We start from the raw sequence: 23838 nt of genomic DNA on the forward strand, positions 1-23838 counted from the left end.
CTTGTTGCTGTATCTTCACGCTCACGCACACTCGCACACAACCATTACGTCAATATGGCAAACAATCTGTCAAACGCGCAATTACAACAAACACAGTTCGTTCGCATTGACAGTTGGTCAATAGGTCCATCCAGGATTCGCTGAAGTGGTGAAGATAGCCAAGGACTGCAGCTGGCGTGGATTGGCAGAGGGTAATCCAGAGATCCGCGCAAAATGCTGCCACAAACGCCGCCGCACGGATTGAAGGTGATGTCGGGAGCGGAGGAGAACCGACACTATCTGCGCGCCTTCATCCAGACATACAGGGATCTGCCCGTGCTGTGGGACACATCGCTGCGGGACTACACCAATCGGGAGAAGCGGGCGGAGGCCTATTTGCGCCTGGTGCCCATATACCATTATCTCAAGCGGGACGCCACCGTGGAGGATGTGAAAAAGAAGATCAACACACTGCGCACGAACTACCGCAAGGAGCTGAAGGTGGTGGAGAGTGCCCTGCGATCGGGCAGCCTCCACAGTCCACGCTGCTGGACCTTTCAGGAGCTGGACTTTCTGCGCAACTCGGAGAAGTTTCTAGCCGTCAATCCCGCCTTTAAGAACGAGCCCAACTTCGCCTTCGGTGAGAGCAGCAATTGCCCGAGTGCGTTTCTGGAGAGCCAGGGAGCAGCCCTCCATTATCCAGCACCACGCGCTGGTGGTCAGACGCCCAACATTTCCGAGATGTTTCACAAATCATTTGGAGCTCCGCCACCGCCACCGCCAGCAACCAACCATGTGGATTATGGGAGCAGCAAGCGAGCCAGGCAAACGCCGCCATGTACGGGAGCAGGAGCCGGATCTACTGGCGGTCCTGGGGCAACAGGCACCGCCCACAACACCGACGAACTACTCAACATAGCCTGCGAGTATTTGGCTGGCACATATCCGGAGGAGGAGTCCATCGCCCGCACCTGGACGCACAAACTGAAGCGACTGCCGCGCGAGCAGCGTCTTCTGGCCGAACGTTTCATCAACGAGATTCTCTTCGAGGCCGAGTCCAACAATCTGCATCGCGGATCTGTGCAAATCAACAACAGCTTCGAACCCTACGTTCGCTACGAAGAAACGCCAAATGGTCACGAGGAGCAGGACAAATCACAGAGCCCCAGTGTGCACACCTCCAGCGAATCCAAGCCCAATGTGTCGGGAGCGAGCGGAAGCGGGGGAGGAGGTGGGCCACCGGGCAGCACCACCACCAGTGCGGGCATCAGGGAGTTCTAACTTTAGTTTAGTTACTAAGTGTTAAGTTTTTATTGGCCGAGGGATAAATGGCAAATGCGATCAATTTGGCTCAACAATGAAAATCAACAATAAATAAACCTGTAAATAATATTGAGATGACTCTGAAATGGATTAGTCCAGGCGATGGTAGTCGACCAGATTGCGGGTGAACCAGACGTAAGGCGATGCGCCAGCCAGTAAGAGGCAGGCGCCGATCACAGGACGATGCAGGATCCAGGCGACTGCCGCAATGGTCAGAGCTAGCGAAAATGCGATGAGTAGGTTGCCCGTAACCGGGAACTGAGGATCGGGTGCCAAGGCCACCAATAGCGGCACCCGTACAACTGGAGGAGATATAACCATTTAGTACAAGAGATCAATTTTTTTAGAAAATACAGGACTCACACAGCAGACGAAGGATTTTGGTGTTGCAGGTGACGCCGAAGAAGATCAGCAGCCAGCCGACGAAGCGCCACCACCAGGTGTGCAAGACCTGGGCACGAGCCTCCAACCGGAACACTTCCTGGACACTGAGCCCACCCGGATAGACGAGCAGCACTGGAACGCCACGGGAGGTTATGTACGGCACCAGTTTGTTGCCCGACAGCTTGCCCACCACGCTGAACACCTCGCCCTCCATTCCCGCGAAGCTGAAGAGCAGGCGCAGGTCACCCACCTCCGGATTGAACACATCATTGGTGTGATAATATATGCCCAGATGCAGCTTGACGCCACTATCCTCTGGCCGAATGTCCGAAGTGAGCTCCTGGTAGTTGTTAAACTTCTCCTTCACCTCCGCACCCAGTTCATAGCGTCCAATGAAGACGGCATCCGCCACCTGAACGTGGCTTTCGATGGGAAAGTGACTGGGATTCGTGTGTCCGTGGCGGTTGTAGAAGTTTCGCGAGTCCACGATCTTATCACGCCATTCCCGCGTGTAATAGTAGGTGCGGGAGTCCGAATGCGTCGTTCCCACGCTGTCGCCGTAGTTGTGCTCGCTGCGTAGGTTTTGGAATTAGAGTTAGTTGGAACGTTGGAAGCCACAACCACTTACACCGCCTCCTCGACCCACTGGTACATTTGGACGCGTCGCCGGAGCTTCACCGCCAGCAACTGAATGTTGTAGTCGGGTTCGGTGAGCGGTTCGCCCACGAGAATGGGTCCGGATAGGTGAACGATTCTGCCCTCGAGGCCCACCTCCTGTTCCTCCTCCGTGAAGCGCACCGAGTAGATGTCGGCGTGTGCCTCGTCCAGCGCCATCATATTGTGCACGGCTCGTCCCTCGTTCCAGTAGAGCTCCGTGCCCCCAGCCACGAAGAGGATCACACCGAACAAAGCGATGGGCCAGTGGCTACGAAGTGTTTCGCTCAGAGATGCCATCGATTCGGGCGATCCTGGATGGATTTACCATCTGTGGAACGCAGGCTATAAATAAGTTCCGGCAACAGCTGATTGGACGCAGTGTGACCGGTTGGTGGCAGTGGTGAAAAGTTTCATTCCAGAATCATGTCTTGGTGTATCAGACTTTTTAAGCTCTCTGGTATATTTACCATTTTTCATTTACAACGAATGTGAACAAATATTAAGAATATAATTAGTTCATATCATTGTAACAATACATTACTTCGTATGTGTCATTCATTTTCGACTTCAGCGATTTTCAGCATGCGTTAAATTCCAGAAATTTTATTGTAATTGAGGGAATCCCCGTACTTTAGAGTGACCGTTCTTAAAAAATAATTTCATTCATTGTGCAAAGTTCGCTGCGAACGCAGTGGTAGTCATTCAGTCAATACACATCGTGCAAAGACAACTTGATATCAATCGCTGCATACAAAAATGGATGGTGCCATTGCAATGAATCATGTGGTGGAATCCGACAAGGAGAAGAGGCAATTTAAACTGAAAATTATGGAGCTCGAGCACGAAATGAGGATGGAAAAGGATCCAGCTCGCGCCAAGATGATCGAGGAGCACATTGAGAAATTGAAGAAACTGGATGAGGAGAACCAAAAGCGGAACTTGGAAATTGCCAAGGCAAACGTGATGTTAATGACAGCGAATACAAAGTTTAGAGTGGGTTATCATATTATTAACAACCTTTAAATCAAAATTGCTTCCAATAATGAATCCCGGCAAGGCAAAGCTGCTTGCAGTTTTGATTAAAATGCCTTATTAATAAATTTCATGAACAAAACAAATTGCTGTACACATTATTTGGTAAAAGACTACACATTAGCATGGGATATAGTCGATTTTCTCGACTATCAGATAGCTGTTGGCATAGAAGTGGGCGTGGAAATTCGTGGCGCCTATCGATCGAAACTGACAAGCGAACAAATGGAAAAACATCAAGACAGAAAGGTTTTGAAAGAAATTTACAACACTGGTTGGTAGTAGAGCCTGCTTGCTTGATATGAAAGTCGGAATCACTTCCACCTATCTGTTGCATACACAATTAGAAACAACGAAATTGGTATATCCTTTAGGTCTGTGATGTAGAGAGCGATATAGCATGTATATATTGTTTTAAGCTTTGAAGTTTTCATACCAAATACGCACTTTGTCATTGCATTTATTATCTTATTTGTCTACTTTAAGAACACATAAATTGCCAATCAAGTCATCAGTACACTCAAGTAATCAGTGCAATAAAGTGTGACGAATCATTTTATGAATCCGGACTTTAACAAGATAATATGTATGCGTATAAGCTTTTTTTGGGGTTCCCCTATTTTGAAGTCCAGTGTGCCCAACTTGTTAAAACACGTTACAGCGGGTATTTAAGATCCGGTATTTCGCGCATTGGTATTTGAAAATTTTTAACGGTCGCTTTGAAAGGAGCGACTTGAAAAACAAAATACAAAATTATTTTAATGTGTGGAGTTCCTACAATTAATTTTAGAAATCGGTTTTTAAAGAAACCGAGTTAAGTATTTAATACCACATACCAAAAATAAAGCTGTGACATTTGTTTATACCCAGATTCATATAATAACTTGAAGGCATTTGCTATTTTATGAGTCTTTATTTACAGTAAATAATTTTCGACATTTTTTTGAATTTATTTTTTGTTATTATGATTTGCTTTTACAAGTCAAGCCAAAGCTAATACGTACGAATAATATATTAACTTTCGTTTTTCATGTCACGCCATTGCTAAACAGAAAATATCACTGAATATGCGCCATAAGAATTTTCTTTCAAAATCGCAGCGATGTAATTTTGTATGTTCACACATGAACACGAATATATTTAAAGACTTACAATTTTGGGCTCCGTTCATATCTTATGTAAATGAATCGAGAGCGATAAATTATATTTAGGATTTTGTTATCTAAGGCGACATGGGTGCATTGCTCAAAAACATGTAATTTAAGTGCACACTACATGAGTCAGTCACTTGAGATCGTTCCCCGCCTCCTAAAATAGTCCCTTAGTGGGAGACCACAGATAAGGTCCTCGCCGCTCAAGATAGGCAGATGTGCCCGAGCGTGGGACCTCGATAAGGCGGGGACTATTTACTTAGGCCTCTGCGTAGGCCATTTACTTTAAGATGCGATTCTCATGTCACCTATTTAAACCGAAGATATTTCCAAATAAAATCAGTTTCTTACAAAAACTCAACGAGTAAAGTCTTCTTATTTGGGATTTTACATTTGGTCAATCGAGCCTTTAATCGACTCTGCAGTTTCCCCCTACCAAAGGTAAGGGACTCAGAGAAAGGCCAGCTCCTTTAAGCATTGCTAAGTTAATCTTGCAGCTAAAGGTAGCAAAAATAAGTGACTCTTGTTTCCCCCTACCAAAGGTAAGGAACAGAGTATAAATATAAAAAGCAAAAAGATACAAAAGAATCTTTTATGTTTTAAAACAAGCACCTTATAGTCTATAGCTAAAGGTTGCTTTGTGTACCATTATAAATTGTGGTAAGGCGTGCTTGAGGCCATACATCAGCAATTGTGAAATTAAAAAGTGCATAACAAAAGTGCCTTATAAATGCTCTAATAGCATTAAATCAGCTCATAAATAGAGTGCAGTGTATATGCCATAAGAGCATAAATTAAATAAAAAAAGTGCCTGAAAACAGTGCCTTATAAATGCTCTAATAGCATTAAATCAGCTCATAAATAGAGTGCAGTGTATATGCCAAAAGAGCATAAATGCCGAAATAAATGGCTAAAAAACAAAAAATCTGACTGGACTACAAAAATAATAAAACGTGCCAAAAAAAAAAAAAAAAAAAAATCATCTTTAAACATCGACGGAGCCTTAAAGAAGAGAAGGAAGTCAAATTCAAAGGAGCCTCTACCAGCAGCAGAAGCAGCAACAACAGCAGCAGCAGAAGCAGCAACAGCAGTAGCAACAGCAGCAACAACAGCAGCAACAGCAGCAGCAACAACAACGACATCAGCTAAGTCAAAACAAGAATTTTCTGTTTATCCAAACACACATATATATATAAATACATATAAAATACATATACACGTACTATATATATTAAGAAATTACAAAAAATGATGTCAGAAAAGACTATTCAATTCCTTAAGAAGCAGTCCGAAATTATTTTGGAAATTAGAAAGTTGGAAGTAAAACCAACATTAACAGATGTAGAAATTCTAAAATTAAATGAGCTTCAAAAATGTTTCATTGCTAATCATAGCAATTTGTTAAAGATCGGCGTTGTCGATCATGAATATTTTAACGCGAAGCAGTATGATTTAATAATGATGGTGTTAGAAAAAATTAAAAATAAAAATGAAAAAATTAAGGGCGAGTCGGTAGAAAACACTTTCCCTAAATCAAACACTGTCCCTAAATCAAACCCTCCCCCTACATTAAACCTTGAAATGCGTGGTCACCCTGAAAAAGAGGGTATAGCACAAAACAACGCTTTAAAAGTAGAGCAGGCATTTCGTAATAATGTTGGCCAATTTCGAGTATATCTAGAAGATACGTCTAAACTAATAGACAGTAGTCCAGATTTCCTTAAAATAAGGAAAAATAAAATTGAATTTTTATGGCATAAAATAGATAACCTGATTGAACAGGTGAATAGTCATTTTGAGAGTTCGCTATTCGAAGAAGAAATTAGCGAACTTGAATTTGACAAACAAAATATTCTTACAGCCATTAATAGTCGACTCAGTGGCACAATAAATAAAGCTGAAATGTCGACGGTTGTTAAGGCGGAGGAGTTACCAACCCTGCCTAAAATACAGATTCCCACCTTCTTTGGTGATTCCAAAGAATGGGATCTTTTTAATGAACTCTTTACAGAGCTCATACATGTGAGAGAGGATCTCAGTCCTTCTCTCAAATTTAATTATCTAAAGTCAGCATTAAAAGGAGAAGCCAGAAATGTGGTTACTCATTTACTGCTCGGCTCTGGAGAAAATTATGAAGCCACTTGGGAGTTTTTGACCAAGCGATATGAGAATAAAAGAAACATATTCTCAGATCATATGAATAGGCTTATGGATATGCCAAATTTAAATTTAGAATCCAATAAGCAAATAAAGACATTTATTGACACGATTAACGAGTCAATTTATATTATAAAATTAAAGGCACAATTACCAGAAGATGTGGATGCAATTTTCGCTCACATAATTCTTCGGAAATTCAATAAAGAATCACTCAATTTATATGAAAGCCATGTTAAAAAGACAAAAGAAATACAGGCACTTTCTGATGTCATGGACTTTTTAGAGCAAAGGCTCAATTCTATATCATCATTCTCACAGGAAGTAAAACCTGTAAAGAAAATGATTAATAATAACAAGAATAAAAATTATAGTGACAATTGTGCATATTGCAAACTACCAGGGCATTATTTAATTCAATGCCATAAATTTAAAATAATGAATCCAGCAGAACGGTCTGACTGGGTAAGAAAAAATGGGATTTGCCTAAGATGTCTGAGGCATCCGTTTGGTAAAAAATGTATAAGCGAGCAGCTTTGTTCGACTTGTCGTAAACCTCACCACACGTTACTTCACTTTGCAGGTCATAATCCAGAAAAAGTGAATACGTGTAGAACAACAGGTCAAGCCTTGTTGGCCACGGCCTTGATTCAAGTAAAGTCGAGGTATGGAGGCTTTGAACAATTAAGAGCATTGATTGATAGTGGCTCTCAAAGCACAATTATTTCAGAAGAGTCTGCACAGATTCTAAAATTGAAAAAATTTCGGTCTCATACTGAAATAAGTGGAGTATCTTCCACAGGAACGTGCATCTCCAAGCACAAAGCGGTTATTTCGATAAGAAATTCTCCGAAAAATTTAGAAATTGAAGCAATTATTCTCCCAAAACTTATGAAGGCACTTCCAGTCAACACGATTAATGTTGATCAGAAAAAATGGAAGAACTTTAAATTAGCCGACCCCGATTTTAATAAACCGGGTCGCATTGATTTAATCATTGGAGCAGACGTATATACTCACATTCTGCAAAATGGAGTTATAAAAATAGACGGTCTCCTTGGGCAAAAAACTGATTTCGGGTGGATAGTTTCTGGATGTAAAAAATCCAAAGGAAAAGAAACCATTGTAGCCACAACAATAGAAATAAAAGAGTTAGATCGCTACTGGGAAGTGGAAGAAGAAGAAAAAGATGATATCGAGTCTGAAATCTGTGAAAATAAATTTATCAAAACGACAAAAAAAGATTCAGATGGGCGATACATTGTGTCAATTCCATTCAAGGAGGATGTCACCTTAGGAGATTCAAAGAAACAAGCGATAGCTCGTTACATGAATCTGGAGAAAAAACTAAAAAGAAATGAAAAACTTAAGGTTGACTACACTAAATTCATGAATGAATACATGGATTTAGGACACATGATTGAAGTGAGTGATGAAGGCAAATATTTTTTACCGCACCAGGCAGTGATTAGAGATTCAAGCCTTACGACCAAATTGAGAGTAGTTTTTGATGCTTCAGCAAAAACTACGAATAACAAAAGTTTGAACGACATAATGTGGGTTGGACCACGAGTTCAAAAAGATATTTTTGACATTATTATTAAATGGAGAAAATGGGAATTTGTTGTTTCGGCAGACATTGAAAAGATGTACCGACAAATTAAAATAGATAATAATGATCAAAAATATCAATATATTTTATGGAGAAATTCTCCAAAAGAAAAAATTAAAACATATAAATTAACCACAGTCACTTACGGAACTGCATCTGCACCATATTTGGCTACCAGGGTTCTGGTAGATATTGCAGATAAATGTAAAAACCAAGTTATTAGTGCAATAATTAGGAATGATTTCTATATGGATGACCTAATGACTGGAGCTGATTCGGTAGAAGAAGCTAATAAATTAATAACATTAATTCCCCATGAATTGCAGAAAGTTGGATTCAACTTAAGGAAATGGATTTCCAACAATTCCAAAATATTAACCACTGTGGAGGACACAGGGGACAATAAGGTTCTCAATATTATCGAAAATGAATGTGTTAAAACTTTAGGACTAAAATGGGAACCTCAAAAGGATTTATTTAAGTTCAGCGTAAATTGTAATGATGAATCAAAAAATATAAATAAGCGCGTTGTGTTATCAACGCTAGCAAAAATATTTGATCCGTTAGGATGGTTGGCACCAGTCACGGTTTCAGGAAAACTTTTTATTCAAAAACTTTGGATAAATAAAAGTGAATGGGATCAGGAATTATCCATAGAAGATAAAAATTATTGGGAAAAATATAAAGAAAATTTATTATTGTTAGAGAATATTCGAATCCCAAGGTGGATTAATTCAAACAGTTCTTCAGTCATTCAGATTCACGGATTTGCGGACGCCTCCGAAAAAGCATATGCTGCAGTAGTCTATGCTAAAGTAGGACCTCATGTTAATATAATAGCTAGCAAAAGTAGAGTCAACCCTATAAAAAATAGGAAGACAATTCCCAAACTCGAGCTGTGTGCAGCTCACCTGCTTAGTGAATTAATCCAAAGACTAAAAGGATCAATTGACAATATAATGGAGATCTATGCTTGGAGTGATTCCACGATTACCTTAGCATGGATTAACAGTGGTCAAAGTAAGGTCAAATTTATAAAAAGAAGAACGGATGACATTCGGAAATTAAAAAATACTGAATGGAATCATGTTAAGTCAGAGGATAATCCAGCAGATTTAGCATCCAGGGGAGTGGATTCTAACCAGTTGATCAACTGTGATTTTTGGTGGAAAGGTCCGAAATGGCTAGCAGACCCAAAAGAACTTTGGCCTCGGCAGCAGTCTGTAGAAGAACCTGTCTTAATAAATACGGTATTAAATGACAAAATAGATGATCCTATTTACGAATTAATAGAAAGGTATTCCAGTATAGAAAAACTTATACGTATAATAGCATACATAAATAGATTCGTGCAGATGAAAACAAGAAATAAAGCCTATTCATCAATTATTTCAGTAAAGGAGATAAGAATAGCGGAAACAGTTGTTATTAAGAAACAACAAGAATACCAGTTTAGGCAAGAGATAAAGTGCCTTAAAATCAAAAAGGAAATCAAGACAAATAATAAAATATTGTCATTGAATCCATTTTTGGACAAGGATGGGGTTCTAAGAGTTGGAGGAAGATTGCAAAATTCCAATGCAGAATTTAATGTTAAACATCCAATCATTTTAGAAAAATGCCACCTAACAAGCTTATTAATAAAAAATGCTCATAAGGAAACATTGCATGGAGGGATAAACCTAATGCGAAACTATATCCAAAGAAAGTATTGGATTTTCGGGTTGAAAAATTCGTTGAAAAAGTATTTAAGAGAATGTGTAACGTGTGCAAGGTATAAACAAAATACAGCTCAGCAAATAATGGGTAACTTGCCAAAATATAGAGTGACGATGACATTCCCGTTTCTTAATACTGGAATAGATTACGCAGGTCCTTATTATGTTAAATGTTCAAAAAATCGTGGCCAAAAAACATTTAAAGGATACGTTGCTGTATTCGTTTGCATGGCCACCAAAGCCATACACTTAGAAATGGTAAGCGATCTAACTTCAGACGCATTTTTAGCAGCACTCAGAAGATTTATTGCTAGACGGGGAAAATGTTCCAATATCTATTCAGACAACGGAACAAATTTTGTAGGAGCTGCAAGAAAATTAGATCAAGAGTTATTTAATGCAATACAAGAAAATATAACGATTGCAGCGCAGCTTGAAAAGGACAGGATTGATTGGCATTTTATTCCCCCGGCAGGACCTCACTTCGGAGGTATTTGGGAAGCTGGAGTTAAGTCAATGAAATACCATTTAAAGCGTATAATCGGCGACACTATTTTGACTTATGAAGAAATGTCAACTCTTTTATGTCAAATAGAAGCATGCTTAAATTCAAGGCCATTATACACTATAGTTAGTGAGAAGGACCAACAAGAAGTTTTAACACCAGGTCATTTTTTAATTGGAAGACCACCTTTAGAAATAGTCGAACCAATGGAAGATGAAAAAATCGGAAATTTGGATAGGTGGAGACTTATCCAAAAAATGAAGAAAGATTTCTGGGTTAAGTGGAAAAGTGAATATTTGCATACGCTCCAGCAAAGGAATAAATGGAAAAAGGAAATTCCTAATATAGAAGAAGGGCAAATAGTTTTATTAAAGGATGAGAATTGTCATCCTGCAAGATGGCCTTTAGGAAAGGTGGAAAAGGTGCATAAGGGGAATGATGATAAGGTCCGAGTGGCTAAAGTAAAGATGCAGGAAGGATATATCACTAGACCCATTACTAAAATTTGTCCCTTGGAAGGAATAAAGTCTGTTGACAAAAATGAGGCTGACCAAGAGCCAAAAAGACGAACTAGAGCGACATCGGGAATGTCCAAGATCGGAATCATTATGGCAATGTTGTTGTTTGTGTTAAGTTGTCAAGTTTCTAGCGCATTACCTAAAGATATAGCACCAAGATATTCTATAGACAAAATAAATAAAACCTCAGCAATATATCTAGACCCGCTAGGAGATGTTGAGATTGTGAGTACTTCTTGGAATTTGGTTATCTATTATAAAATGGATCCATATTTTAAAATGTTAACAAAGGGTAATGCGCTTATACAAAGTATGAGGAAAGTTTGCGAAAGACTTCATAGCTTTGAAGAGCAATGTAGTCTAGTCTTAGATAATATGCAAAGTCAGTTATCGGAACTTGAAGAAAACAATAAATTGTTTATGATGCAGTCTAGATCTAGAAGCAAGCGTGCTCCTTTCGAATTTATGGGTTCCTTGTATCATATTTTATTTGGTATAATGGATGAAGATGATAGAGAGCAATTAGAAGAAAATATGAAGAATTTGTTAGATAACCAGAACAACCTTGATAAACTAATTCAAAAACAAACATCTGTGGTTGATTCAACTTCTAATCTATTAAAGAGAACAACAGAAGATGTTAACTCCAATTTTAGAAGTATGCAAATAAGAATTGAGAACATGACAGAAGTTCTTAAAGAAAATTATTATGTTTATAAGGAATCAATAAAATTCTTTATGATTACGAAACAGCTACACTCATTGATTGAAGAAGGCGAAAAAATTCAAGCAGGCATTATAAGCCTGTTGATTGATATTAATCACGGTAGGCTAAATACAAATATTCTCAGGCCAAATCAGCTTAAAAAAGAAATTGCCAAAATTCAGCAGAGTCTTTCGGAGAACCTAGTAATTCCAGGAAAACGGTCAGGTACGGAACTTAAGGAGGTGTATACACTGTTAACAGCCAGGGGTTTATTCATCGACGATAAATTGATCATTAGTGCAAAAGTGCCTCTGTTTAGCAGGCATCCATCCAAATTGTTCAGGCTTATTCCGGTGCCAATTCGAAATGAAGATCGGATAATAATGGTGCATACAACGTCCGAATATTTAATTTATAATTTTGAGATAGATTCCTATCACATAATGACGGAAGCCACATTAAATCAATGTCAGAAATGGCAACTAAATAAGAGAATATGCAAAGGAAGTTGGCCCTGGAATTCAGCGAATGATAATGCATGTGAGATTCAGCCTCTAAAGCCAGATAAAGCGGCGAACTGCATCTATAAAACAGTAGTCGACTCTAAAAGTTACTGGGTAGAGTTAGAAAAGAAAAGTAGTTGGTTGTTTAAGGTTCCTGCGAATTCAAAAGTCCGTCTGCAATGTACTGGCTCTCAAATTGAATTGTTTGATTTGCCTCAGCAAGGAGTTTTAAGCATTGCGCCATATTGTACGGCAAGAACCGACGATAAAATTCTAGTTGCCCACCATAACATTCAGTCCGAAAGTGAAGAATTATTATCAACACCTTATATAGGAGAAGTTAGTGAAGCGCCGAAGATTATTTGGGATCCGCTGAAACTATCAATATTAAATCATACTGAGGAATTTGAACGATTGAATAATGAAATTAAATTTATGAAAGAGAACCATCAAAAATTGAAAGATTTACATTTCCATCATATTTCCGGACATGCTGGATTAATTATTGCTTTAATACTAATGATAGTATTAATAATATATTTCATACGGAAATGTGCTGTGCAACAAAGAATGCAAGCAATAACCTTTGCAGGTCCGTTGCCAGTACTATAAATATCAATAGTAAATAAACAATAAAATAATATAACAAATAAAAATATACAGTCCACTATATCGTTGTTTAATAGAAAATGTACTTCTACATAGAAAAAGCAAAATGTTTAAAATAAGTTAATTGAGTACAAATTGTTGAATTAAAAATAATATAAACCATAATTGTAATCCAATAAAATTAAAAGCCAGAAAAACTAGGCCCATTGAAATCTTAGTTGCAAAATAAATGAACATATATCAAATAAATACAGTCCACTACTGTTATAAATGCAACTAATATACTAATGTACATCTCAGCTTGCTGGCCCTTTGGCAGAATGTTCACACATGAACACGAATATATTTAAAGACTTACAATTTTGGGCTCCGTTCATATCTTATGTAAATGAATCGAGAGCGATAAATTATATTTAGGATTTTGTTATCTAAGGCGACATGGGTGCATTGCTCAAAAACATGTAATTTAAGTGCACACTACATGAGTCAGTCACTTGAGATCGTTCCCCGCCTCCTAAAATAGTCCCTTAGTGGGAGACCACAGATAAGGTCCTCGCCGCTCAAGATAGGCAGATGTGCCCGAGCGTGGGACCTCGATAAGGCGGGGACTATTTACTTAGGCCTCTGCGTAGGCCATTTACTTTAAGATGCGATTCTCATGTCACCTATTTAAACCGAAGATATTTCCAAATAAAATCAGTTTCTTACAAAAACTCAACGAGTAAAGTCTTCTTATTTGGGATTTTACATTGTATGTGATGGAAAAGCATGAATTTTGGTCAGATTTCTTTTATTACTAAACATAGGCTTACGAAACAAATGAATAACAATCAAAGTAAAGGTTTGAAAATTTTAGCTAACGTTTAAAATTATTTAACAAAATAACTAAAAATAAATTGCTCATCATGATCGCACTTTACAGTAAAATAAAAATAAAAATATAGATACATGAAATTAAGATTCTACTACATATTTGGACAAAGAATCACGCTGAAACTCCTTTGACAAGGCGCACTTTCTTATATCTGATTTAGATATATCTATAGTTAAAAGTAAATGTGGTGTTGTCGTGTCTATGCAAAATACATAACTTGCTGCCAGGAGAGCGCATAAAATTTACAAATTTCAATCTTATTATATATATATATATATATATATATTTGTATATACTTTGAAATATTTAGCTGGCTATCACTGTCAAATAAATTTGCAGGTTTTCCTTTTTGGTTTAACTGAAGCAATAAGAATCAATTGGAGCAGCCTCACGGCTCAAATTTAAAAATTGTTTAACTAAATTATTTTATAGAACCCATTTTGTCATCGTGGTAGTTTTTAAGGTAGGTTAGTTAGATAAATAGTAAAGTTTAATGTAATCCTTTCGCTAGCCTGCAGTTGTGTAGTTGCACATCGAATTATAAGTTCATACACGTATGCATTCATATAACTGCTATTAATATTCATTTGCACTTAGACCAAAGCATCGGTTTTAACGTTGACTAACGTGCCACACGATCAAGTAACTCTTATCGCCTCGATTCTCGATCGTTTGGTTTGGTTCCAGTTGAATACTGTTTTCCATGTCGTTATCGTCTGTAAAGAGTCCATTCAATTGCATTAGTTATGAAAGTTTTCAGCTGCTGTGCACAAAAATAGCCTATGTGAAAGATGAATTAGTGCTGCAATGCCAAAGTAAAGGGTATTACTAGACTTCGATCATTTACAAAGTTTATACAGGCCACACTACAGTTGGCAAAGTCTTTAGTTTCAAGTTTTAGTAAGCGTTTTGGTGAACTTTGCACAAGTTATTTATAGTTTGTACACATGTCTTTTGAAAATAAGAGTACATTTTAATATTAATATAAATAAAAATAATTAAATAATATTGTTAAGAAAATATAAAATACTTAAAAATGATTCATATACCCGATTCAAGAGTATTCTATAGGATTTCTACAAGTGGCCAACCCTGAACACAAAAATATGGTGACTATAGTTAATGTTTTGGACAAGGGACATGGAACACCAATAGATTAATTAATCTGGTGCATGGTTTTTGTGCGAAAAAATAGTTTCATGTGCTTAGACCATAGATATATAGTATGTATAATGCTTCAGAACCGAAAGACCATTGATAAATCAGTCTTTTAGCCATGAAACGCACTGCACAAGCAGTAAAACTGGTGCCGATTGGAACAGTACGGAAAAACATAAATTAAATTAAAATGGGGACTTGCGTAAACCTGCTTAGTGGGCTAGTTCAGATCAGGTCACGGCTGAGAGAAATGCTGCAATCCACTTGTGGGACCCATCATCCTGCTACAGATTGAACGTTCTAAGTGTGGGGCAGAGATTGCACAATTAAATCGCATTGAAGGCAAAACAAATCAAAACAAAACAAATTAGGTAAGGACACAAACAATTAAGTAATCAAAAACTAAGCATTTAACAAAATAAAGAAAACTAAAAGAAGCAATGCAATCAAAATCAAAATCAAAAAGAAATCAAAGCTTACGTATCGACTTTCCAAACTATCAAGTGCGCTGCATTATCACTAGCATCAAACTTATCATGTCCTGCAGATGGGATGGAATATGGAATGGTTATACACACGGCTTAGAGCTTTGCTGCCCAATCCGTTTCATCCGGCGGACTCGGTGGTGGCCACTTACTTATGCGAAAATCGATGTAGCCCTCGCCGCCGCACATGACCAGCATATCGGGTCGCTTGTTGGTGAAGGTCAGTCCACCATTGAGATTGGGCTGCTGCAGCATGGGCACCGATACGAAGAATTTGACCGCATCCCGGTGGCCGTGGAAGGAAAGTTGAGCGTTGGCCATGCAACAGAGCGGCATCTGACCATGGGGATCGGCTGCCAAGGGAAATAAAATATACAATTAACTCCGTGCTCTAAGACAAAACGTTTAACATGACTTACATGATGACTTGGGCTGAACTTCGGCCAGCGGCACTGAGATGATCACGCCGTTACTGGTGCCGATCCACAGCCGGTTGCAGGACACCATTAGGGCGGTGATGCGGACGAAGCTAAAGCCCAGCTTGCCGGTGCCGAGCATCTTGGATACGTACGGCTCAATGTCCACGTCCTGCTTGTGCTCGAACGTGTGCGTGTTGTACAGCCGCAGCGTAGAGTCAAGTCTTGAAGTTATTGAAAGCCATATTTAGTTAGAAGCACTAAAACATAAAAGGTGAAGTAACACACCTGATCGACACCCAGACACCAGCTCCCGTGGCCGCCATCTGACGCACCTGGCTCTCCTTTCGCGGATGCGCGTCCAGCGAATGCACAATGTTGAGCGATACGGGGTCCACGATGAAGATCTTGTTGCGGTGAGCGGCCCAAATGCGCTCGCCAGCCACACAGAGGCAACGTATCGAATGGTTGCGATCACCGAGCGTCACCAGGTGATAGCTATTCAGATCCCATTGGCCGTCTGTCTGGCGGCGGAACACAGCCAGTTGGGCATTGGCCAGCGCCACAACGACCCTCGCCTCCACGTGTACAATCGCTAGCACAGCATCCGGCAGGAGAACTCGGTGCAGGCACTCGTGCCACCTTCCCACGCTGCTGTGCACATACAGCCAGCCATCCTGGGCGCCCAGCCACATTGTTGGACCTACAGAGCTCATTGCCGGTTCATCACGATCCTTGGTCTCCAGTATGGGGTTCAGCGATTTGGTGGCAAACAAAAGATTGCTGCTGCTGCTGCTGTTATTATTGTTGTTAGTCTGGTTGCCATCTGTGGACAATCGCTGGGGAGCTCCTGGCAGTGGCTGACGTATTTTAATGGCCTCCACATTGCCAAGTGGCTCTTCGGCACTCACAGCCGGCAGCTGCTCGTTGGATTTCTCTGTGGCTTCCTTCGCCTCCTCCTCCTCCTGCTGTTGCTTCTCATTGCTGTTCTGCTCATCGTCCGACTTTGGTTTCACTCGCACAAACTCCACTTTGCCCAATAGCTCAGTACCCTCGCCCGGTCGCTGCAGCATCTCGCCCGCCTTGACCACTTCCGATTGTTCCAGCAAGGCGTAGTCGCTCTCCATCGCTCCTTGCACGGAGGCAATGCAAAGCAAATGCGACGCGCATATGGGAAAGGCGTCGAGCACAGTGGCCGATTGATTGGCATCTACCACACTGACTGTGCTGGCAGCATGTGTGCTTGTGCATATCCATACGAACGAACTGAGTTGCGTCTCGGGCTCCAGTGTCTCCAGACTGACTCTCGCCATCTGCCTGTCCAAAGCCTCCATGCTCTGATCCGCCGTGGGACTGGTTATCTCAGCTATCTTGAGCGTAGATTTCGGAGCATATGGTGAGTTGGCAGGTATCAGTGATTGCCCATTCTTTGTGAACCCGCCGTGTAGGTTAACGCCTGCCGCACAAAATACCTTCATGTGGGGCGATGCCTCCGCCAGGGGATTACAATATACGGGTACCGGTACACCTCCTGAATGCCGATTGGGATTCGCCTCCTGGCTGGCCTTGTTAATCGGCAGACTCCAACCGTAGGCATGCAGCCGCCCATCCTCCTTTTGGACATGGGCTCGTAGCTGGCGGTACTGTTCCCGCCTCCTTGCACTTATCCTTTCCGAACTGCCCTCCTCGGCATAGTCTTTCGGCATAATGAGTGCGTTGGCAAGACCAGCGCTGGCCGGATGCACGGGCGGCTGGCCGCTGGTTAGGGCCAGGCGATTGTCGCCACCTCCACTTCCTCGGCTAGGGGATCCATGGCTGTGGGCAGGGCTTCCTCCGCCGGTGTGACGAAACATCGGCCCCCCTCCGAGACCGTCCGCAACGCGTTCCGTTGGGCGGTTGGAGGGGCTGTCCATATAGAAAGGTTAACAAGTTAATATAGGGCATTCTGGGAGTTTTTCTAATACACTTACGTAAAAAGATTACTAAAGTACTTCCAAATGCTCTGCTTGGACTTTCTGTCTAAATTATCTACGGTACGCGACGCGCGGAGTATTTCTGTAAGACGCACTGCCTCCTGCAGCTCCATTAAACGCTCCTTGTACTGATTGCGCTCCATTAGCACCATGGCCATTTCCACACGGGTGAATCTCTTGCGCTGTGCCAGCGGCACATCATTCTCCTCTTGCTCAGTGTCTAAAATGAGGACGTAGTTAATACACAGAAACATTCCCCACATTTGGTAGAACATACTTTGCTGCTTGACCTGCTCCTTGGCCTTCTTCAGCTCATCCTCCAGCTCACTGATGCGCTGCCTCAACTTGGTCCTCGATTGCTGCATGGCATTGAGCTCCTCGCGCACGATTTCGACCTCCCCAGTGAGCTCATCCACTTTGACAATTAAATCATCCTTGACAATATTGAGCGCATTTCTGTAGGATGTGGTAAATGGTTATAATTGGTTTCTAGGAAATTGATTCCCTATTGGGGACATCATTAGTGACACTCACTTGGTGGCAAGCAGCTCATTGTTTTCCATGATAAGATTTTCAACCTCCTTGCCCATGCCTGAAAAATGTTTGAGAGCTTAATCAATAATTGGCAATTTGTATAGGTTTTTATTGACAAAACAAGTGTAAAAGCGTTTCGGGAAATTCAAGTGAAACTCAAGTGTAAGTAATGAAATTACAAATATATGTTACAAGTGAAATAAATGAAAGCAAACAAGTGAGAATCAATGGTCAGATGATGGCAACCTCCACATATTGCATTCCTTAAAATAGGAAGTAAAATCCAGAACCATATCAGGAAATAAACTAAAAACTACCAAACTAATGGAGAAGCTAAAACCAAATGATATGGCAAAATCCAAACGAAGAAGGATGTTTCAAGTCCATCCAAGCACCAAAAATAAAGTAAAGATACATTTCTTCAAATGCTCAGCGATTTCGGGGGATATCTACTTACGAGAGTAAAAGAGGGTAATGAACTAATTCTACTGGGAGCTACATTATGGATAAATATGTGGATGTTTGCAGCGCACTTTAGACTTACCAAAATAGTTGTCGTTAGCTTCAAAGGATCAATACAATGCAAATATTGTTGTTTTGTGGAGTGTGTTTAGTAATTGCGAGAGGAATTTGATATTTGTGTTGTGGGAGGAAACGAAATGGTTTTGGATTTGGGCAAGTAGAATTCGGCATAAAAGAAAGAGAAATTTAATTAGAGTTGATGTTATAAAATTTTATTTGCTTTTTCTAAATTTGCATAAATGTTTCTAATTTGCTAATGCTCTTTAGCAGGCTGACACACTTTCGAGCTCATAATTTCCAACAGATATCACAAGGGAATACACACACAATACGCAGCTAGTGAAGATCCTAAAATCTTTTGTCTTTTCTTTTTTTTTTTTAACATATTTTTCAGTCGAATCTCGCATGATATTTGATGTATTTACAGGTTATATAGATGAATCCATATATGTACGAATTATATGGCGCTTGTGGCTGAGTTTCTTGTACTTGTCTTTGCTCTTGCTGCTGTGGTTGATGGTCTTGAGTGCTTGAGTGGTACCTACCTGAGGACGCATACTCTCCAGGATGGACCCAGCTGCCTAAAGGGTTCGGCCACAAGAAGTATAGTTCCAAGAACGTATAGCAATGTCATGTTGGGCGGTGTTTAGTGCGCGGGCAGGTAAATCAAAAAGGAAGAAACGGGATATTGGCAATTAGTACAGCTTGATTGACTTGGGTTGGATTTAAAAACTTCACGCTTTGAGTATCCTCATACTCATCCCCGTTTGATTAACAACATTTATGGTGCAATAGAGTAGTCCCAATAACATTTGCCGAACGTCTCACCTGTGACAATCTCATTCTCTTCACTCTCCTCGTTGTCCTGGAAGGACAGCTCTTGGTAGAGATTGTTATCCGAGCGCTGCTCCTTTTTGGTAGTCGAGCGACCAACTGGGGTATGGGAGTTTGGATTGGGTTGTTCGGAGTTTCGGTGTTTTGTATTTAGTTGAGTTAACACAAAAATCAAAAGAAGAGAGGAAAAATTAGTACGGTCAGCGGATGAGTAGTAAGCAGATGGTAGTTATTCTTAAAACGCCAACTGCACCTACCATTTGTGGGCACATTTGGCACAACGGGACTGCTGTCGGGACTCTGGGGCGAGGTGGCATGGTGCTGCTGCTGCAATGCATCGGTGGCAGCTCCACGCTCTAACGTTCCACTGAGATTGTCCAGCTCGTTCTGCAGCGAGGGCGGACCAGAGTCATCCGACTGGCTGCCCACACTGCAAATGGTCTCCGTGTCCAGCATCACCGAATTCTCCAGCGAGGCGAAGCCATAGGAAACGGGTCCCGAGCTGCGGGCCACAGGATTCAGTCTCGCTCGGCTCACATCCATGCGTTCGGAGGCTGTGCTCATTTGTGAGTGCGTTGAGCCCATTAGCATCTTGGTGCGCTCCATGTAGTCCACATGGTTCTTGAACAGCTCTGTGTACCGCTCGTGCAGTTTGTTATACTCCTGAGTTGGTTAGATAAACAAGCAAAACATTTACTGTCTGTACTATGGCTTTTGAATTATTGGGGTTTACCTTCTTGAGATCCGCCTCCCGCTCTTCCAAACGACTGGCGTGCTCCAGACTGTTCTTGTGCTTCAGTTCCAGCATTCGCACAATGCTCTCCACCGATTCCAGGCGCGTGGCCAGCTCCTTGTTCTCCTGCTCGGCCAGATCCTCGGCTTCCAATAGCTGGTGGCATATAATTTATTGAATTTAATCCAATGACTTGATTAGGCTCCAACCAATTTGCTCACCTTCTGTTCGGACTGCTTGCGGGCGCTCTTTTCCCGCTCATATTGTGTCACCAGCTGCTCGTTGTCCTCACGCAGCAGCTCCACCTCCACGTCCTGCTCCTGATTGATGCGATAGGAGGCATCTAGGCACTCCAGCACGTTCACGAGCAGCGGCATCAGGTTCTTCACCACATCCTCGTCATAGCGATTGATCATCCGCTCAAATTCCTGATAAATACTGCCCGCCAGTTGTTGGACCTGAAAGAGGAATTGCATCAGTTGATTTGTGCTTCGTTTTTGGGGCATCAAAGGGACAACAAAGTGCAATTGATTAGTAGAGGTGGGACAGAAACTGTAGAAACCTTTACATAAATATAGGTTTAATTTTTCTAGGGTATTTCACTTTCAAAGAGGGTTTTATTTACTCAAGAACCAACATATTCACACAAACATAGTATCAAGTAGAGATAGTAAGAAACATTAAGTCGTTTAACATAATTGCGATATGTGGCCGCAGTTTATGTGAATGAAAGACGCATGCATTTTGTTATAAAACAAAGTAAAGAAACTCAATTATTTCCGGTAAATTAAAGAACCGAGAAAGGTTAAGGTTGACACCTTCTCAGCTTTTAATTGTTGGTTAAAAACAAATGCGAAGCGTGCAAAATGGTACTCAACTAAATGGTTTAAACAATTATATATCGTGCATTTACGTATTAAGATGTGTGCAAGAAAAAAAAAGATTATAGGAGAGAAAATAAATAGACCACAAACGAAAAATTTTGATAACTCACGATGCTGACAACCTGTTCATTCTGAAAGAGAAAGAAAAGAACAAAAACATGGTGTAAAGGACACATAAAAAACAAAATTTTCAACAAATTGATTAAATGAAAAATGTGCAAATAAAACCCGTCTTATGAATAAGTACATGATGAATGAGTGAGGTTGGTGCAAAATTATTTACGATAAATGTGTTAAATAAGATAATAAAATAAAAAGATATACCATGCGTTTTCACGTATTTAAATGATTTTAATTGGAGTTTAATTTAGTTTTTAAGTTTTACACGGCATTTCTTGGCATTTACATTGCAAGAGACGGTAATTCTCTAATAAAAACCCGTCAACCGCCCAAGGTTGGGCCAACCTATAAGGCCAACTAGCTAAAGTATTCAAACATTTTTGGTCAGACTTGTTTCACAAATGGTTTCTGCGCTCGTTGGGCTAAAAAACAAGTTTTTATCGGCGTGTCAGCAATGCTTCCCGCTTCAAAGTGCCTGTTTGAACTCATTACTCAATTAACAGGTAGCTTATCAGCCGCCCATGTGCGCCAAGAACTATGAATTGGGGAACCTGATGAGCTCATTTCGTGGTGAGGATAGCGAAATAACACTTATATGAGTACGAAATTGAGAGGGAAGGCCCCCTGATTTGATTTGCATAGACCGATTAAAGCTAGCGAAGCTGATAAAGTGCAAAATCAATCGGGGAATTGGGGTGAAAATTAAAAATAGACCAGACTGTAGATGGGGCAGTTGAGGAATCCAATATACTATATACATATATGGAGTTTTAAGGCTATAAAAATCGATAAGCTTTTATGGTGTCATACCATTTTATTGAACTGATTTTGAAAAAGTTGTTGAACCTAAAAATACCTATACTTTATGGTTATAAATAATTATAAACGCCAAAACTATAATTATTGTGTTTGATGTTCTAGAATTTCTATAGCTTATCAGATAAGAGATGTTTAACAAAATTTATGACATGGTATTTCTTTCTCTGCAGAATATTGCGTGAGGTGGTCATAAAATTTGAGGGCCAACTGACTGACTTTATTGATTTCTGGTCCCCGGCTTCTTACCCTTCTTTTGCTCTCTAACTCTCTTTTTCTACCCATTTTTGGCTACTATTTTTCGCCAGCTTTAATGTCAATGACCACAGACGTCAGCTGATGCATAATAAACAATTGTTGGCTGCGTTTTTACATAATTAAGGGTATATAAACAAGAAAGAGATACGAAGAGAGCAAGAATGATGTGCAAAGAAAGCATATTTCTGCGATTGTATTTCCGCTTGGAACACTTTTATAGCCTCATTATCTCGTGTTTGTGTTACTTGTACGATACGAGTGGGTCTGAATGTGGATGGTAAGGAGCAGAGAACCAGAACAGATTAAACCTACTTATTGTGCGTTATCAAATTTAAGGGAGAATCAGAAACGCCCGTATGATTCAGTGAATAGTATAAATTAGTCAATGGTATCACAGTGAATTTTCCTGGCTATAAACTATCAATGGACTGCTATTGAAACTTAAGACTATTCCCATTCCGAGTGATCTGGTTACTTCTCAGTGGGACAAGATGAAAGAGGGCTTTTGTGGATGGACTATTACCTTCTCCGACATGACCATGTTGTTGTCCTCGGTACCGTAGACAGTTTCAGCTCCGGACTGTGGTCCTCCATTGTTGAGCAGTGCATCATCGTTGTCCATCATGATGAATGGTGTTTGGGTGGATCGGAGGATCTCTTTATTTATAAAGGAGGTGTGCTCTCTACTCTTTAGGAAGGGCGAGGGGCGGTAGGGTGCTGCACTTGACTGCTGTTGATGGGTCGTACGTCACGCGTTAACCGTTATGCAGGCAATGGCTTTTCAACCCCACCAGAATAACAACACGGTAGATGGGGAAGAAAAGAGGGAGAAAAAGAGAGAGAGACTCCCACACACACGCACACACCACACACAGACACTTGACTTTTTGATGATTTGTGAGATTATATTTATATTTTGAACAGATCTCTAGTATATTTAAATAAACTGCACTTTAGCTGGCTTCTGCGTGTCACTTATTATTTGCGTTTTCGTTTTGCGCCCCTCTTTCTTCTCTTTCACATCCATTCACAATATTTGATTGACTAGATTTCATCGTTTTTCGCGTTTGCTTTTCGATGTATTTTCAGCAATGTTACTCGCGAATTTCACTGCCGACGCCTTCGCGGCCATCCGTTGCTTACGATTGAGCACTAAATTTAAGCGAATCAGTGGTTTTTCACACCATTTTTGCAATAAATATTGAAACACTTTGCAGCGCAGCTACGATGTGTGGGTGGGTGTGAACGTGTTACCCTGAAAATACCGATCACCTTGCATTGGCGAAGTGGTATTTTTAACTAGGTGTTTTACGGTCGCACTTAAGTAATGTTTAGCAAATTATTACACCGTAACTTACTAAAATTAATTATATTTAT

At 40.4% G+C, this 23838-nt stretch overlaps 3 protein-coding genes and 1 long non-coding RNA gene across 14 annotated transcripts, besides 2 other annotated features; 2 read left to right on the top strand and 2 right to left on the bottom strand.

Moving 5' to 3' along the window:
• Nucleotides 1–69: 69 nt before the first annotated feature.
• CG8281 (uncharacterized protein) lies at nt 70–1370 on the top strand. The gene has a single exon (NM_139904.2). It carries the CDS (start codon nt 214–216, stop codon nt 1258–1260), a length of 1047 nt encoding a protein of 348 aa, NP_648161.1. The 5' UTR covers nt 70–213; the 3' UTR covers nt 1261–1370.
• On the bottom strand, nt 1271–2727 carry Tmem43 (Transmembrane protein 43). The gene is made up of 3 exons (NM_139905.4): nt 2315–2727; nt 1666–2258; nt 1271–1604 (listed from the first exon to the last, which is right to left on the bottom strand). The coding sequence occupies exons 1-3, from the start codon at nt 2638–2640 to the stop codon at nt 1393–1395; spliced, it is 1131 nt and encodes a 376-aa protein (NP_648162.2). The 5' UTR covers nt 2641–2727; the 3' UTR covers nt 1271–1392.
• A 316-nt stretch (nt 2728–3043) lies between these two features.
• On the top strand, nt 3044–3453 carry lncRNA:CR32368 (long non-coding RNA:CR32368). Its single transcript, NR_182238.1, has one exon. It is a non-coding gene; the product is annotated as a long non-coding RNA:CR32368 (long non-coding RNA).
• Nucleotides 3454–3506: 53 nt separating this feature from the next.
• Nucleotides 3507–3540: a mobile genetic element.
• A 716-nt stretch (nt 3541–4256) lies between these two features.
• On the bottom strand, nt 4257–23727 carry syd (sunday driver). Of its 11 annotated transcripts, none has more exons than NM_001274624.1 (16): nt 22985–23727; nt 20605–20841; nt 20384–20539; nt 19908–20313; nt 19645–19749; nt 19362–19397; nt 18839–18856; nt 18295–18352; nt 18038–18216; nt 17758–17980; nt 16076–17692; nt 15791–16011; nt 15524–15724; nt 15367–15427; nt 15095–15186; nt 13632–14444 (listed from the first exon to the last, which is right to left on the bottom strand). In NM_001274624.1, exons 1-15 carry the CDS (start codon nt 23084–23086, stop codon nt 15171–15173), a joined length of 3636 nt encoding a protein of 1211 aa, NP_001261553.1. In that variant the 5' UTR covers nt 23087–23727; the 3' UTR covers nt 13632–14444; nt 15095–15170. The 11 variants fall into 11 exon arrangements, with proteins under 11 accessions (NP_001286975.1, NP_001261553.1, NP_001163373.1 ...); NM_001169902.2 differs by lacking the exon at nt 15095–15186 and adding an exon at nt 21378–21398; NM_001274621.1 differs by lacking the exon at nt 18839–18856.
• Nucleotides 4490–13603: a mobile genetic element.
• Nucleotides 23728–23838: the final 111 nt, after the last annotated feature.

This window comes from Drosophila melanogaster, chromosome 3L (genome assembly GCF_000001215.4).
Source record: "Drosophila melanogaster chromosome 3L".
In the NCBI taxonomy this organism is placed as follows: domain Eukaryota; kingdom Metazoa; phylum Arthropoda; class Insecta; order Diptera; family Drosophilidae; genus Drosophila; species Drosophila melanogaster.

Bases quoted from the DNA above. Each gene is read 5' to 3' on its own strand.
- CG8281 (NM_139904.2), top strand. From the start codon at position 214: ATGCTGCCACAAACGCCGCCGCACGGATTGAAGGTGATGTCGGGAGCG.
- Tmem43 (NM_139905.4), bottom strand. From the start codon at position 2,640: ATGGCATCTCTGAGCGAAACACTTCGTAGCCACTGGCCCATCGCTTTG. The intron at 2,259-2,314 runs GTAAGTGGTTGT...AAACCTACGCAG, and splicing joins CAGTGGGTCGAGGAGGCGGT to CGAGCACAACTACGGCGACA. The intron at 1,605-1,665 runs GTGAGTCCTGTA...TATCTCCTCCAG, and splicing joins CAAAATCCTTCGTCTGCTGT to TTGTACGGGTGCCGCTATTG.
- syd (NM_079913.3), bottom strand. From the start codon at position 23,086: ATGATGGACAACGATGATGCACTGCTCAACAATGGAGGACCACAGTCC. The intron at 19,750-19,907 runs GTAGGTGCAGTT...CCCATACCCCAG, and splicing joins GCCAAATGTGCCCACAAATG to TTGGTCGCTCGACTACCAAA. The intron at 19,398-19,644 runs GTGAGACGTTCG...CGAACCCTTTAG, and splicing joins AGAGAATGAGATTGTCACAG to GCAGCTGGGTCCATCCTGGA.